The sequence below is a fragment of the Capra hircus genome, chromosome 2 (assembly GCF_001704415.2).
Source record: "Capra hircus breed San Clemente chromosome 2, ASM170441v1, whole genome shotgun sequence".
Classification (NCBI taxonomy): Eukaryota; Metazoa; Chordata; class Mammalia; order Artiodactyla; family Bovidae; genus Capra; species Capra hircus.
In genome coordinates, this window is record NC_030809.1 from 64,212,169 (window position 1) to 64,227,015 (window position 14,847).

At 46.7% G+C, this 14,847-nt stretch overlaps 1 protein-coding gene across 2 annotated transcripts in view; it reads right to left on the reverse strand.

Moving 5' to 3' along the window:
* EPB41L5 (erythrocyte membrane protein band 4.1 like 5) overlaps positions 8,681 to 14,847 on the reverse strand; it is a 166,129-nt gene continuing 159,962 nt past the window's right edge. For both annotated transcript variants that reach the window (XM_018061735.1, XM_018061731.1), the window contains exon 25: positions 8,681 to 12,884. In XM_018061735.1, coding sequence (XP_017917224.1) covers positions 12,818 to 12,884 — 67 coding nt within the window. In that variant the 3' untranslated portion in view covers positions 8,681 to 12,817. The remainder of the gene's footprint in view (positions 12,885 to 14,847) is intronic.

A 14,847-nucleotide genomic window follows, 5' to 3' on the forward strand; every position in this document is an offset into this window, starting at 1 on the left:
TCTGTCCATGGGATTCCCCAGGCAAGAATACTGGAGTGGGTTGCCATTTCCTTCTCCAGGGTATCTTCCAAACCCAGAGATTGAACCTATGTCTCCCACATTGCAGGCAGACGCTTTAACCTCTGCACCACCAGGGAAGCCCTTAAATACAAGAATACAGTCTTTCAGAAAACCTCCTATAGAGACACAGCAAAGATTTCAAGGGAGGAAAGGAAGCCAGGTTGAAAGAAGAAGGGGGAGGAGGCGGGAGAGGAGGGGCGAAAGGGGTGGCCTTACAGACGTCTCCTGCCACCTACAGATACCAAGGCGTTATGGGACTTTTCCCTGGGCCTCCAGAGAAGGGAGGACTGGAACTCGGCCCTACCAGAGATCAGAACCAGAATCCAAGTTCTCTGCCAAGAGCAGGTGATCAGTCTCCAATCCTCAGCTCAAGCTGAGGGCCCTTCAACCAGCTTCCTGCGTCCAGGACCAGGGGACTAGAAAAAAAGGGAAGGCTAGGAAGGGTTAAGGAGAGGAAAGAGAGAGGGAAGGGGAGAGAGGTCAATGAAGTCTCTTGTTCCTTAACTCCTCACCAAATCCCCTCAGGTTGGGAGATGCAGTTTTGAGGGCATGAGCCTGCCGTGACTCCCTTTGCCTGGCAAAACAATATAGATTTTTTTCTACTGCACTCCAAACTCTGTCTTCGAGATTCAGTTTGGCAGAGGCCAAGCTTTTGGTATCAAAAGGAGACACGACACCTATTCCCCTCATTATCCCACTCCTGGCAACTGCTGATCTGCTTTCTATCTGTATGGATTTACCTGAACTGTACCTTTCATACTGGTGGAATTGTATAGCATATGACTTGTTGTGCCTGGTTTCTTTCACATCAGTTCAGTTCAGTTCAGTCGCTCAGTCGTGTCTCACTCTGCAACCCCATGAATCGCAGCACGCCAGGCCTCCCTGTCCATCACCAACTCCCAGAGTTCACTCAGACTCATGTCCATCGAGTCCGTAATGCCATCCAGCTATGTGATCCTCGGTCGTTCCCTTCTCCTCCTGCCCCCAGTCCCTCCCAGCATCAGAGTCTTTTCCAATGAGTCAACTCTTCCCATGAGGTGGCCAAACTACTGGAGCTTCAGCTTTAGCATCATTCCTTCCAAAGAAACCCCAGGGTTGATCTCCTTGATCAACCAGTCAGAATGGACTGGTTGGATCTCCTTGCAGTCCAAGGGACCCTCAAGAGTCTTCTCCAACACCACAGTTCAAAAGCATCAATTCTTCAGCACTCAGCCTTCTTCACAGTCCAGCTCTCACATCCATACATGACCACAGGAAAAACCATAGCCTTGACTAGATGGACCTTAGTCAGCAAAGTAACGTCTCTGCTTTTGAATATGCTATCTAGGTTGGTCATAACTTTTCTTCCAAGGAGTAAGCGTCTTTTAATTTCATGGCTGCAGTCACCATCTGCAGTGATTTTGGAGCCCAAAAAAATAAAGTCTGACACTGTTTCCATCTATTTCCCATGAAGTGATGGAACCAGATGCCATGATCTTCGTTTTCTGAATGTTGAGCTTTAAGCCAACTTTTTCACTCTCCTCTTTCACTTTCATCAAGAGGCTTTTTAGCTCCTCTTCACTTTCTGCCATAAGGGTGGTGTCACCTGTGTATCTGAGGTGATTGATATTTCTCCCGGCAATCTTGATTCCAGCTTGTGTTTCTTCCAGTCCAGCATTTCTCATGATGTACTCTGCATAGAAGTTAAACAAGCAGGGTGACAATATACAGCCTTGACGTACTCCTTTTCCTATTTGGAACCAGTCTGTTGTTCCATGTCCAGTTCTAACTGTTGCTTCCTGACCTGCATACAGATTTCTCAAGAGGCAGGTCAGGTGGTCTGGTATTCCCATCTCTTTCAGAATTTTCCACAATTTATTGTGATCCACACAGTCAAAGGCTTTGGCATAGTCAATAAAGGAGAAATAAGATGTTTTTCTGGAACTCTCTTGATTTTTACATGATCTAGCAGATGTTGGCAATTTGATCTCTGGTTCCTCTGCCTTTTCTAAAACCAGCTTGAACATCAGGGAGTTCACGGTTCACGTATTGCTGAAGCCTGGCTTGGAGAATTTTGAGCATTACTTTACTAGCGTGTGAGATGAGTGCAATTGTGTGGTCATTTGAGCATTCTTTGGCATTGCCTTACTTTGGAATTGGAATGAAACCTGACCCTTTCCAGTCCTGTGGCCACTGCTGAGTTTTTCAAATTTGCTGGCATATTGAGTGCAGCACTTTCACAGCAGCATCTTTCAGGATTTGAAACAGCGCAACTGGAATTCCATCACCTCCACTAGCTTTGTTCATAGTGATGCTTTCTAAGGCCCACCTGGCTTCACATTCCAAGATGTCTGGCTCTAGATTAGTGATCACATCATCATGATTATCTGGGTCGTGAAGATCTTTTTTGTACAGTTCTTCCGTGTATTCTTGCCACCTCTTCTTAATATCTTCTGCTTCTGTTAGGTCCAGACCATTTCTGTCCTTTATCGAGCCCATCTTTGCATGAAATGTTCCCTTGGTATCTCTAATTTTCTTGAAGAGATCTCTAGTCTTTCCCATTCTGTTCTTTTCCTCTATTTCTTTGCATTGATCGCTAAAGAAGGCTTTCTTATCTCTTCTTGCTATTCTTTGGAACTCTGCATCCAGACGCTTATATCTTTTCTTTTCTCCTTTGCTTTTCACCTCTCTTCTTTTCACAGCTATTTGTAAGGCTTCCTCAGACAGCCATTTTGCTTTTTTGCATTTCTTTTCCATGGGGATGGTCTTGATCCCTGTCTCCTGTACAATGTCACAAACCTCAGTCCATAGTTCATCAGGCACTCTATCTATCAGATCTAGGCCCTTAAATCTATTTCTCACGTCTACTGTATAATCACAAGGGATTTGATTTAGGTCATACCTGAATGGTCTAGTGGTTTTCCTTAGTTTCTTCAATTTCAGTCTTAATTTGGCAATAAGGAGTTCATGATCTGAGCCACAGTCAGCTCCTGGTCTTGTTTTTGTTGACTGTATAGAGCTTCTCCATCTTTGGTTGCAAAGAATATAATCAATCTGATTTCGGTGTTGACCATCTGGTGATGTCCATGTGTAGAGTCTTCTTTTGTGTTGTTGGACGAGGGTGTTTGCTATGACCAGTGCATCTTCTTGGCAAAACTCTATTAGTGTTTGCCTGCTTCATTCTGCATTTAAGGCCAAATTTGCCTGTTACTCCAGGTGTTTCTTGAGTGCCTACTTTTGCATTCCAGTCCCCTATAATGAAAAGGACATCTTTTTTTGGTGTTAGTTCTAAAAGGTCTTGTAGGTCTTCATAAAACCGTTCAACTTCAGTTTCTTCAGCGTTACTGGTTGGGGCATAGACTTGGATAACTGTGATATTGAATGGTTTGCCTTGGAGACAAAGAGATTCTTCTGTTGTTTTTGAGATTGCATCCAAGTACTGCATTTTGGACTCTTTTGTTGACCATGATGGCTACTCCATTTCTTCTGAGGGATTCCTGCCCACAGTAGTAGATATAATAGTCATCTGAGTTAAATTCACCCATTCCAGTCCATTTTAGTTCGCTGATTCCTAGAATGTAGACGTTCACCCTTGCCATCTCCTGTTTGACCACTTCCAAGTTGCCTTGATTCATGGACCTGACATTTCAGGTTCTTGTGCAATATTCCTCTTTACAGCATTGGACCTTGCTTCTATCACCAGTCACATCCACAACTGGGTATTGTTTTTGCTTTGGCTCCATCCCTTCATTCTTTCTGGAGTTATTTCTCCACTGATCTCCAGTAGCATATTGGGCATGTAATGACCTGGGGAGTTCCTCTTTTGGTATCCTATCATTTTGCCTTTTCACACTGTTCACTTTCACATAGCATGATATTTTCAAGGTTTATCCATGTTGCAGCACACAATTAATTCCTTTCTATGGGTAAATGCTCTTCTGCTGTAGAGACAGGCCACATTTTGTATATGCATTCATCCACCGATGGACAACTGAGCGGCTTCTACCATTTGGCAGTACTCTTGCTGCTACAATAAAGCCAAGTGGTACCTCCCCAGCCCAGACTGTTTTTTCCTCTGGCCACCCAGGACCCTCAGCTGCTTTACAGACTGTCCTCTGCTACCATGATCACGTCCCCTCTCTTCACAAGGCACCAGGCTTCCAAGGGGCCAGACCCTACCTACCCTCCCCATACCCGTACTCACGCACAGGCAGGCATGCACACACCTGCACAAGCCAGGGAAAGACTCATTCCCCCCAGGGGAGTGGATGGTGCTTGTCACCCCAAGCCCACATCCCCTCGGAAATAATTGATGAATCAGGATGCTTGTTAAGCCTAGGAAACCTCTTTTGTTTGCCATTTAAACAACATGAGAACAGGATGAAAATTATACACATTTCTTCTAGCAGCTATCTTGACTCCTTTGGACTTAAATTCCATGGTCTTTCAGAGCCATGTCAGTTCCCACACCCTCACTTCAGGCTCCCCCAGATCCCCACCAAGTAGCCGTGGAATTCTCATACTCTTTGGTGTCATTAACCTTGATCTTCCCAGGGTGCCTGGTTTTACCACCATCAGTGCAAATATCAACAAGGTAAAGGGAAAATGTATTTCAACATTATTATATAAGTAGCTTTGACTTCCCAAACCCCACGTTCCCTGAACTCAACTTTGAAAACCTCTAGACTGAATTATTTTCTCAGTATCTTACTGTCTCGTGAGCCCCCATGGGCTGGGCCTCCCAAAATTGCATTGAGTGCTGGCTCAAAGGCTGGCATCTCCATGATCAGAGTTTCAGGGATTAGCACATGAATGAAGGAACTGGGATTTGGGAGTTGAAGTTAAAAACTCAGGACCCTAAGGCCAAAGACACTACAAGTAAAGGAAATTACAGACAAATATCTTTTATGGATATTGATATAAAAATCCCATTAAAAATACCAGCAAACTGAAAATCAGTGAATGTAAGACACCACATTAACAAAATGAAAGAAAGTAAAAACATGTGGTCATCTCAATTGATGCAGAAAAAGCATCTGACAAAACTCAATATAGCCTTTCATGATAAAAACATTCAGCAAAGTAGGAATGGAAGGAAACTGCTTTGACGTGATAAAGGCCATATGCATAAAGCCCACAGCCAACATGATGCTCAATGAAAAACTGAAGGCTTTTTGTCTCGTCACCTAAGGCTGCTCTAACAAACAATCATAACCTGGACAGCTTAAACAGCAAGCATTTCTTTCCTGCAGGTCTGGAGGCTGGGAGCAGTGTTCCAGCCTAGCCAAATGCTAGGCGAGGGCCTCCTTCCTCAGCGCACATGTGCAGAGGTAGGTGTCTGTGTTTCTTCCTCTCTCTATAACCACATCTGTTGCATCACAGGGGCTCTCTCATGACTTCATCTAAACCTAATCAGATCAGGAAAAAACAAAGATGCCCTTTTTGGGGGGCCGCTTCCACTGAATACTGGAAGTTCTAGCCAAAAAAAATTAGCCAAGAAAAAAAAAATGACGTCCAAAATCAAAAGGAAGAAGGAAAATTATCTCTGGATATTCACAGCAAAAGAATGAAGTTGGATCATTACCGTACACAACATGTCACATAAAATGAATCAAGACATAAAAGAGCTAAAAACTATGAAACTCTTTAGGAGAAAACACAGGGGGAAATCTTCGTGACACTGGATTTGACAATGATTTCTTGGATATGACACTCGAAAAGCACAGGCAACACAAGAAAAAAATAAGATAAATCAGACCCCCAAAAGTTAAGAATCTGTACACGGTAGGACATTCTCAACACAGCAAAAATGCACTTCACAGAATGACAGAAGCTATTTGTAGTCATGTATCTGGTAAGAGATTAAAATCCAGGATATATAAGGAACTCCTAAAATTCAACAAAAACAATTAAATTTAATAATGGACAAAGAATCTGAATAGAGATTTCTCCAAAGAATACACACAAATGCTCAACAAACATATGAAAAGATACTCAGCGCCACTAATAAACAGGGAAATAAAAATTAGAATTATAATCAGATATCACTTTTGTGTCTGACTCTTTGCAACCCCATGGACTGTAGCCCACCAGGCTCCTGTGTCCATGGGATTCTCCAGATAAGAACACTGGAGTGGGTTGCCATTTCCTTCTCCATTTTACCCATTAGGACAGCTATCATAAAAAACTAACAAACCAAAACAGAGAACAGTATCGCTAAGGATGTGAAGAAACTGGAACACTTGTGCATTGCTGATGGGAACGTAAAATGACGCAGCTGCTGTGGAAATGAGTTTAGCGGTTCCTCAAAAAGAATGACATTATGGTTCTGCAATTCTACTTCTGGGTTTATTGCCCAGAGATTTAAAAGCATGGACTTGAACAGACACTCATACATGCGTGTTCACAGCAGTGTTATTCACAATAGCAAAAGGTGTAGGAGAGCAGGATTTTCCACCCCAAAATACATCTTTTGGGCATATTAATTATTTGGTTATAAGAAACAGCAGACATTTGGGAAACTCTGAAAACCAAGTAGGAGTCACCTTCTGGTAAGGAATATGGACATTTCTAAGGGAAATCTCCATTTGTAAGGCATCTTCCTCCCTGTACCAGGAACAGGGGGATGACCAAATCTCTAGAAACTTCTACCATCAGGGAGGCAGGACTTCAACTGAAAACAGATGCAGGAGGGCAGCTGGTGGGGATGCTGCACAGGCCAGTCATCCTCAGTGGCAGGCGAGGGCACAAACACTCTGGTGTACCTTTGGAAGGGGTGTAAGGACGGCTCCTTCAGGATGGATGGGACGAGTTCTGGGTCCCCTGCGGTTCTGAAAGCAAGAGTCCATGCAGCCCTCCTGTTCACAGCCAGTGAGTCTTTGCTGGTCACACCCAGCCTGAGCTGTTGTGAAACTCTTCCTGGTGCAAGAACATCTGTGGGCACATCCAGTCCTTGCAGAGAGCTCAATCTGTCCAAATCCACACCCTATCTGTGTCTCCTGGGGCATATGGCGTCAATGTGCTCCATCATACATGGTGAGAGATGGGCTGGGGGCCTCCTGTAGCTTCTTCCCAATGCTGGTCCACCTGGGCCTCTGGCCTGACTGCCCGTGGATGCTGCTGACCCACAGGCTGGGTTGCCTGTCAGAAAGGTGACCACAGAGCAGTTTCTCTCTGCGTCACCACCAGACAGGCCTCTGTCTGCCCAGAGCCCTCGGCCATCTCAGCTTAGATGCTGCCTGCCTACAGGGCCTCCCAGGCCCTGCTCTGTGCCCTCAACTGCAGCCCAAGCCTGGGGCAGCAGCTGGCCTGCAAGTCTCCTCTGGGTCTGTGGCCAAATGGGAGGAGAGAAAATGTATCTCATGAAGCTTCCCTGGTCCCCACCCTCAGCGGGGCAGGATAGAGGGACAGCTTGGCATCCCACTTGGCACCCCTGGGTCCAAGGTGGAGAGGGCAAAAGCCCTCCGAGACCCCTGCTTCCGTAACTTGGTGATGAGCAGGACACATGCCAGAACAACCCAGCAGCCCTGTGGTTTCTGCACAGTGGTCCCCAAACCCAGCTTTCCCACTCAGCTCTTACAGGCTTCCTGCTCCCAGGACACTAGATGTCCCAGACTTAGGGTTCGGGGTCTGATGCCTGGACCCCGCTACTTGCTGTGTGTTCTGTAGCAATGGTGTCTGCTGGTCACCACTGGCAGGTTCGAAACGGCTTCCCTGTGTCAGTGGGTGGCGGGAGGTTTGCTGTTACTGATAGGGACGTGACACCCTTGCACAGATAGCCTGACACCTCGGAGATGGTCAGTCACTGGGTGCTGTCTGTCCACTCAAGCATGGTGGGCTCGGAAAAGCAAAGTCCTGCCTGTCTGCCTTTTGGGTTAGGCAGAATGGGCTTCACTCTCGGGCTGGGGGGAGAAGGGGGGATCCGGGACGCTGGCAGGTAAACCAGGGCTGCTGAGACAGCAGACCATCCAGGTCTCTGGGGGCCTGGCTTCACCCCCCCAACCCTGGAACCTGGGGGCGGATGTGCCCTCCTGGATAGAGTCCTGGGAGGTCCAGTCTCCCCCAGATGCCCACTTCTTTCTGCCTTTGGTTTGTGGGAAGGCCTGTAGCTTGGGGCACGTGGGACAACCCAGCTGGCTGGGTTTGAGCCAGTTCTCAGTTCAAAGGTGTCCTCCCTGGGCCTGGGGTGGCCTGCAGGGGAGGGGAGGGAGGGCAGGGTGCAGGGGCAGTGGCACCGGGATGGCTGCCACCAGGTCCAACGGGTAGCGAGCGGGTTCTTCCTGCACCATGCTGCTCTTCCCAGGATGTGCTGAGGATGGCCAATGGGGTTTCTTAACTTTCAAAATGCCTCGACATCCAGATTTACACCAGTGACACCAAAATGAACACTGCACACTGTGGTTCTGCTCCTGCTCGACTCTTGCCAACAGCTCTGCTGAGAAGAGCAGAGCTCAGCAGGCGTGCATCACATGTCCAAGAAACCTGAATAGCTCACAAAACTGTTTCACAAAAGCTTTATTGGTGGTCAGGTCTACAGCGGTCGTCTCATTGTACAAACAAGTCATAGGTGAGTGCAGTGCTTCCAGTACAAGTCATATAAAACTGTGGGACACATTGCAGGAATAGTGCACTTGATAAAAAAATAAATTACACTTTAAAAGCTACTTCAAAGCTTTATACATATAAAAAGTAAACAAAAAATAGTTAGTGAGGTCCTCGTAACCGTCTATCATATCCACACAGGAAGATTAAAGAGCAGAGGTCTGCGCCCCAACGCTTTTCTGATGAATAAAAACCCTGGACAGGGACTGAATCATTGTCTCCATCAATGTGATAAAGTGACTCGTGGATCCCACCTCTCAGAGCTGGAGACAATCACAGCTCTGCCAGCATGGGAATTCAGCAGAGTTCAGGGCAAATTTAAATGAACCAAACAAAATTCCTCATCCTGCAGGCTAACACAGGAAAAGCTCCCACCGTTTTTCTCAACATTCAGGAACCATCGGTTTACATTTGTGAGAGGAATAAGAGCAAATAATATGGAATGTGTATTATGCATTAGAAGATTCCAGGTTTCTAAGCAACCAAAATGTTGAGGGCACGATGGACCAGAACTGGGAGCCCTCCCAGCCTCTCAGGGATGGGAGCCCAGGACTGTTTTGTCCACATGGGAGCAAGGATGCCAATGGAGAAATGCCAGGGCCTCCAGGGACAGAGCACCTGCGGAGCCCATCTGAACACCCGCTGGCTCCCGGGAACCATCTGTCAGAGACTGCCAGGAAGAGGTCCCCGCCTGCAGCCAAGCCGGGGCACTCACCTTCATCTACACCACGCACACTCGGGTGGCAGGGGGCAGCTGAGTCTCACCACCTCCGCTCCTCACTTTCTGCCTGCTGTCCTTACCCTCAATGAGAAGCTGAGAATTTGGCTTCTCAAGAGCCTGACTTACAGAAAAACAAGAGAACTTCCCTCTGTGCAAATGACTGCCAAACAATCTGCTCTGAGGGGGGTTTCTGCTGTGACTTGTCAAGGTCTGCAGACAGAGGCAGTGCTGGCCAGAAATGAGATGCATGAGGAACAAGGAGTCAGGAAGCAGGGGGCACCCTGGGGCTTTCACCCTCCAGTGTCCACAGAACATCTGTGACCGCACAAGTAGATACAGGTAAAGACCTTCTCCAGGGGATCTTCCCGACCCAGGGATCGAACCCAGGTCTCCCGCACTGTAGACAGACGCTTCACCGTCTGAGCCACCAGGGAAGTCCTTAGGAGACTATAAGACATGTTTAATAAAAAATTTCTCAAAACAACATCAATATTTTAGGAAAGCACCTAAGGATATTTCTAAATTTATCAAGATCAAAGGAATCTAATCATTCCTTTGTTCAGCAGGGTTTCCACAAGGGCAGGAATGCAATAACAATGAGCCCTTCCTGTGCACACAGATGCTATGACCTTTTAAGGTCCTGAGAAACAGGATTTCATGCGCTACTTCACAAGTTCTCAAGAAGAGTCTGGGGGAGAAAACTGAAACCTACCAACCTGACTTTAAATCCACCCGCACACCCAGGCCAGCTCTCCATTCCCCCACCTTCTCTGAGGGCCAGGACGTGAGCTGATCAGCATCTTAGCTCTTAACACTGACAACCACCACCCTCAGGTGGCAGGAGACGAGGGGCTCGGCACTAACTGAACTCTGCAAATCACCAGAAATTGCAGATCCTCACAGACCAACCAGGCAATGGCAAGAGGACAAAAAAAATAGCTCCCACCCACCCACCCTGAGCCCACTAAACCTGCTCAGAGCCACAAGCACCATCATCCTAGCTCCTAGGGAGTCACCAGAGTGAAAACTGGAAAGAAAGTGACACAGAACTGAGCCTCTGGTTCAAGCAGGCTTCTGTTACTTCCGCCAAACAGGTCTATCAGCTCAGCTATGAACCCTCTCCAAGCACCCTCCATGGCAGGGCTGCCAACCGTGCTCCCTCACACTGTCATTCCTGCTCTTTCCAGACATGTGCTCCTTAACTCCTGACGGCGTGAGACACGGCCAGTACTCTCTGCAGCTACACAGGACTAATGCCGAGGAGACTCTAGATATAGCAAAGCTTCCCACCCAACCAGTCAGCAGCACATCACTTCAGAGCCGCACTCAGTTGATGGGCTGGTTCCAATGCACAGGAGGATGCCAAGATCTTCCAACATCAGGAACTGTTCCTGAGGGCCAGCAGTCAGCAGGGCCACCTCAGCAGGATCCCCACTGCCCCCTGCCCAATTCAATATAACCACCTGCCCACTGGTCCATCCAGACTCCCCACACACTCAGCTCTCTGCCAGCATCCTCACTGACTCACACCTGCTGCTCCTCCCCTTACCCCCCTGCCCCACGCCCCAGGCTCAGGTGAGCAGAGCAGGGTGAGCCTTACAGTTGCCTGGGGATGGCAGACAGCAAAGGAGATGTATACTTGACAGGCATCTTTTCTGTCAGGGTTAATCCATATCAATTCCCCTATTTACCACTCATTGTCAGGACCTGAAACAAAATTTCCTTTTAGCTTGAGATTCAAATGCATTTTAACAAAGTCTCCTCAGTACCAGAAGACACAAAGGTAATGGAATATTTTCAACAAACTAGTTCCAAAATCCAGAAAATGTCTCAGAGACCAGAAACACAACCTTAACGTTCTACCTGCAGGGTCGTCAGTGTGCTGAAAACACAATATCCAGTCCGGCACGTCCTGGGTCAAGTCCACAATCTCAGCCTAAGGGCCACAGGAGGTAGCCAACAAGAAGGGCCAACTCCCTTTCCTTCAGCAAAACTGTTTGGTGCGAAGTAGTTTCCAGCCGCTACAGGTCCCGGGAACAGCACAGGAAGAAAACCCTCTCCAGGCAGACACAAATGTGTGACTGCCTGAGCTCACCATGTTACAGGGAACCCACGACAGTCTAGACCAAGGAGTTTTAAACATCATGTTTTTTTATGGAGAACAGACATTAACACTCAATTAAGTTCTGGTTTCTGTGGGGCAGGAAACCAAAACCAAATTCCAGGAGGTATACTTTAACATCAGCCCTTGATAACAGGGATTAACTTCCCAACACGGTTTCCAGATCACCCTCATTCCCCACGGCAAATGAAGTTTACTTTACACATTCCAAAGTTTTAAAGCTAAAAGAGTATTTTTCTGGGTGTTGAAATTCTTTTCTCTATTTTCTATAATGAGCATATAACACCTTAACAACCAGAACTTTCTGTACAGATGGAAAGTAATGAGGAAATTAGAAAGAACCCCTTTAAACTAACATAAAACCCTAACATTCTCTCAATACCTGCATTTAGTTTCAGATGTGAATCCCCCTAACCGAATCCCCTATTTCTATCCTGGTATTTTTTCCTTCAGTTTACAAAATCTAAGTTTATTCAGCTTACATTAAAAAGAAATAGAGCCTTTATCCAAAGAGGTGCCCAGAAACTACTGTGCTCTCCTTCAGTCCCTGAGTCAGCATGGCCTTCAGCCCCATGTGGCCCAGGAAGAAGTGTGGGTGCCTGGAAGAAATGCCTCAGGGTCTCTGCAACCCTCCCCACCCCTTCCAGACCAAAAAGTGACAGGTGTGTGAGGGCCATGTAGACATGCTTCCTGAAGGGAGGCTGGGCTGGAAGCACATGCCAGGCAACTGACTTTTCTGTAGTTCTTCTCAAGGTCTATCTTACCTCGATGTAAACTTGAAGTGTTAAGACAGCCAGTCCAGCAAAAAGTCAAAAGTATGGGAAGCATCGAAAGTCCTCTGTATTCTAAAAACTTCTCTTTAGTAGTCATGAATCTATCTAAATCCCCGATTTCCAGGCAATGCACAGAAAGGTACAATTTCTCTAGCAGGCATTCAAGGACACTCACCTTGATACCAGTGAGAGAAGTAACCTTTGCCAGGCCGAAGATGACCACCAGGGACAGCCCACCCAAGGGGGCGTTGTGAATAGTCACATCCACTAGGTGGAGCCAAGAGCTTGGAGGAAACCACAGGGAAAGGCATTCCCACCGTTAGGAATTCACAACTTCAACAGAATCAGGGAAAGTAAAAGACTGTATTGCGTCACTTGGGCAAAAGTGTAGTGTAATTAGCCCTTCCAGTTGGACGGAAATGTAGCTGCTTTTTCACGGAACTGAAGTCTAAACCAGGTGAGCTTTTCACCCACTAGTGCAGAACTGGCTCCAGCAGAAGTGGACTCTGGGATGGACGGCTGGGGGCCCGGCCTTGGGTCACAGCACAGAGCGGCCATCCCTCAGAGCTCAGTCGTCAGCAAACACTTCTGCTTCAAGGCGGCTTCTCCAGCTGAGGCTGGAGCAGAGCTGACAGGAAGAAAGAATGTGTTACTCAGTTTTTGGAAAATGAAAAGACAACCCTCCCACAAGAGAGCAACATGCATCTCCCCAACAGTGCCCCATAGAGCAAGGGGAAGTGCCTTGTAAACCTAATTCAGCAGTTTCACACGAGGTCATTTTCTAGATAACCAATGCTTTTTTCATCTTGAAATGGACTCTAAAAGACACTGATTTCCCCTACTTCCTTGAATAAAATACACTGAACAGACACCTAGTTTCGTGCTGAGTCAGGGCTACTACTAGAACACGGACGACATGGACAACGTGGTGAGCAGGATGACCATATGCTCAGGAAGCAGCAGGGAAGGGGGTCCTGTGCTCACGGCCCAGTGCCCGCAGCCGGGTCTGAGCTCTGGGGCACCTCCTCTGCTTGATGGAGCTAAAGGAAGAGTAAAAGTACTTGGTCTTTGGGACTTCCCTGGGGGTCCAGTGATTAAAACTCTGCACTTCCAATGCAGGGGATACAGGTTTAACTCCTGGGGAACTAAGATCCTTCTTGCTATGTGGTACAGCCAATAAATAAATATTTTTTTTAAGTGCGTGGGCTCTGCCTGAGGTGAAGAGCATGGATGGAGGTGCAGAGATGTAACAGCACCTACTTCAGTTTCACAAAAACTGAAAACAATATCAAAGTAGCAAGGACAGAGATTAATGTCAGAAGCACTAGCAAGTCATATAAATGAAAAAGCAGTCAGCAGTCACTTGAACCCCCTTCTCCATTTCTACCCAACAGAGACAACACTGCCAACTGGTTTCTCCTGGTGTTTCCCTTCATGTTTTGGATCTCGGCTTCTCAAAGTGTGGTCCCTAGAACTTGTCATAAATACAAGTTCTCAGGCCCTGCTTCAGGCTCCCTGAACCAGAGACTCAGGGCAGCCCAGTGCCTGCGCTCTAAGCTGCCCTCTGGTGCTGCTATCTACGGCGTCCTGACTGCCCTGAGGTATGTGGTTCCACAATGACACCCTGCCCCAAGGTCCTCCCTTCCTATCTTTTCAACACAGTTTTGGAACAACTGTGATCATGTTAACATTCAATGCTTGCTATGATTACATAAACATTTTCACAGCTCAGTCTAAGTGTGTTGTATTTCCTCCCTTAGGTAATCTGTTTTCCCTGGACTGAGTAACTGCCTTGTTTTTCACCGTAACTGCTTGCTCAGTGTCCAATACTTGGTTTCTAACAATTTATCCTTAACCTTGCAAACACACCATGGTTCTGTTCTCATGGGATTTTTTCTTAATTTAGGGGTGGGCAATTTAGTGGTGGGCAATTCTGTGTTTTGTCATTTTCACTTGGCAACATCCTTCCTGGAATGCTACGTCCTCTTCAAATCTGCACAGGATCCCTTCTAGGCCTGCCTCACTTTCCTCCTGGTAAATTCCTGCACCTGTTTCCTGGGTCCCATGGTTTCCTTCTGGGATAGTCATCCTGGTTTTCTCTTTTTTAAACCTTCTATTTATTTTCAAATTTTAAACTTTGTATTTTGTATTGGGGTATAGCCAATCATAATCACTCTACTTTGATGGAACACATCCTTCAGTTAAGTAGCTTCCTGACAAAAGCCACCTTAGAAGCATATATTTTAGAGGAATTCTATGTTTTTAAATTTCTTCTTTTTTTTTTTTTTTTTTTCGGTTATGTCATGTGGCATGTGGGAGAGCTTAGTTCCCTGACCAGGGACTGAACTCAGGCCCTGGCAGTGAAAGCACTGAGGCCTCACCACTGAACCACCAGAGAACTCCTGAAAATGTCATTTTAATCTCACACTGCATTGATAGTTTGGGTATAAAATACGAGATGGAAACGATTCTTCTCCAGATTCTGCAGGCACTGCTCTATTTATTCTCCTAGCTTCAGTAAAGTCTGCTATTGTCTGATTACCAGTCCTTTTTAAGTACTCTTCTCCTGCCTCTCTGAAGACCTACATCCT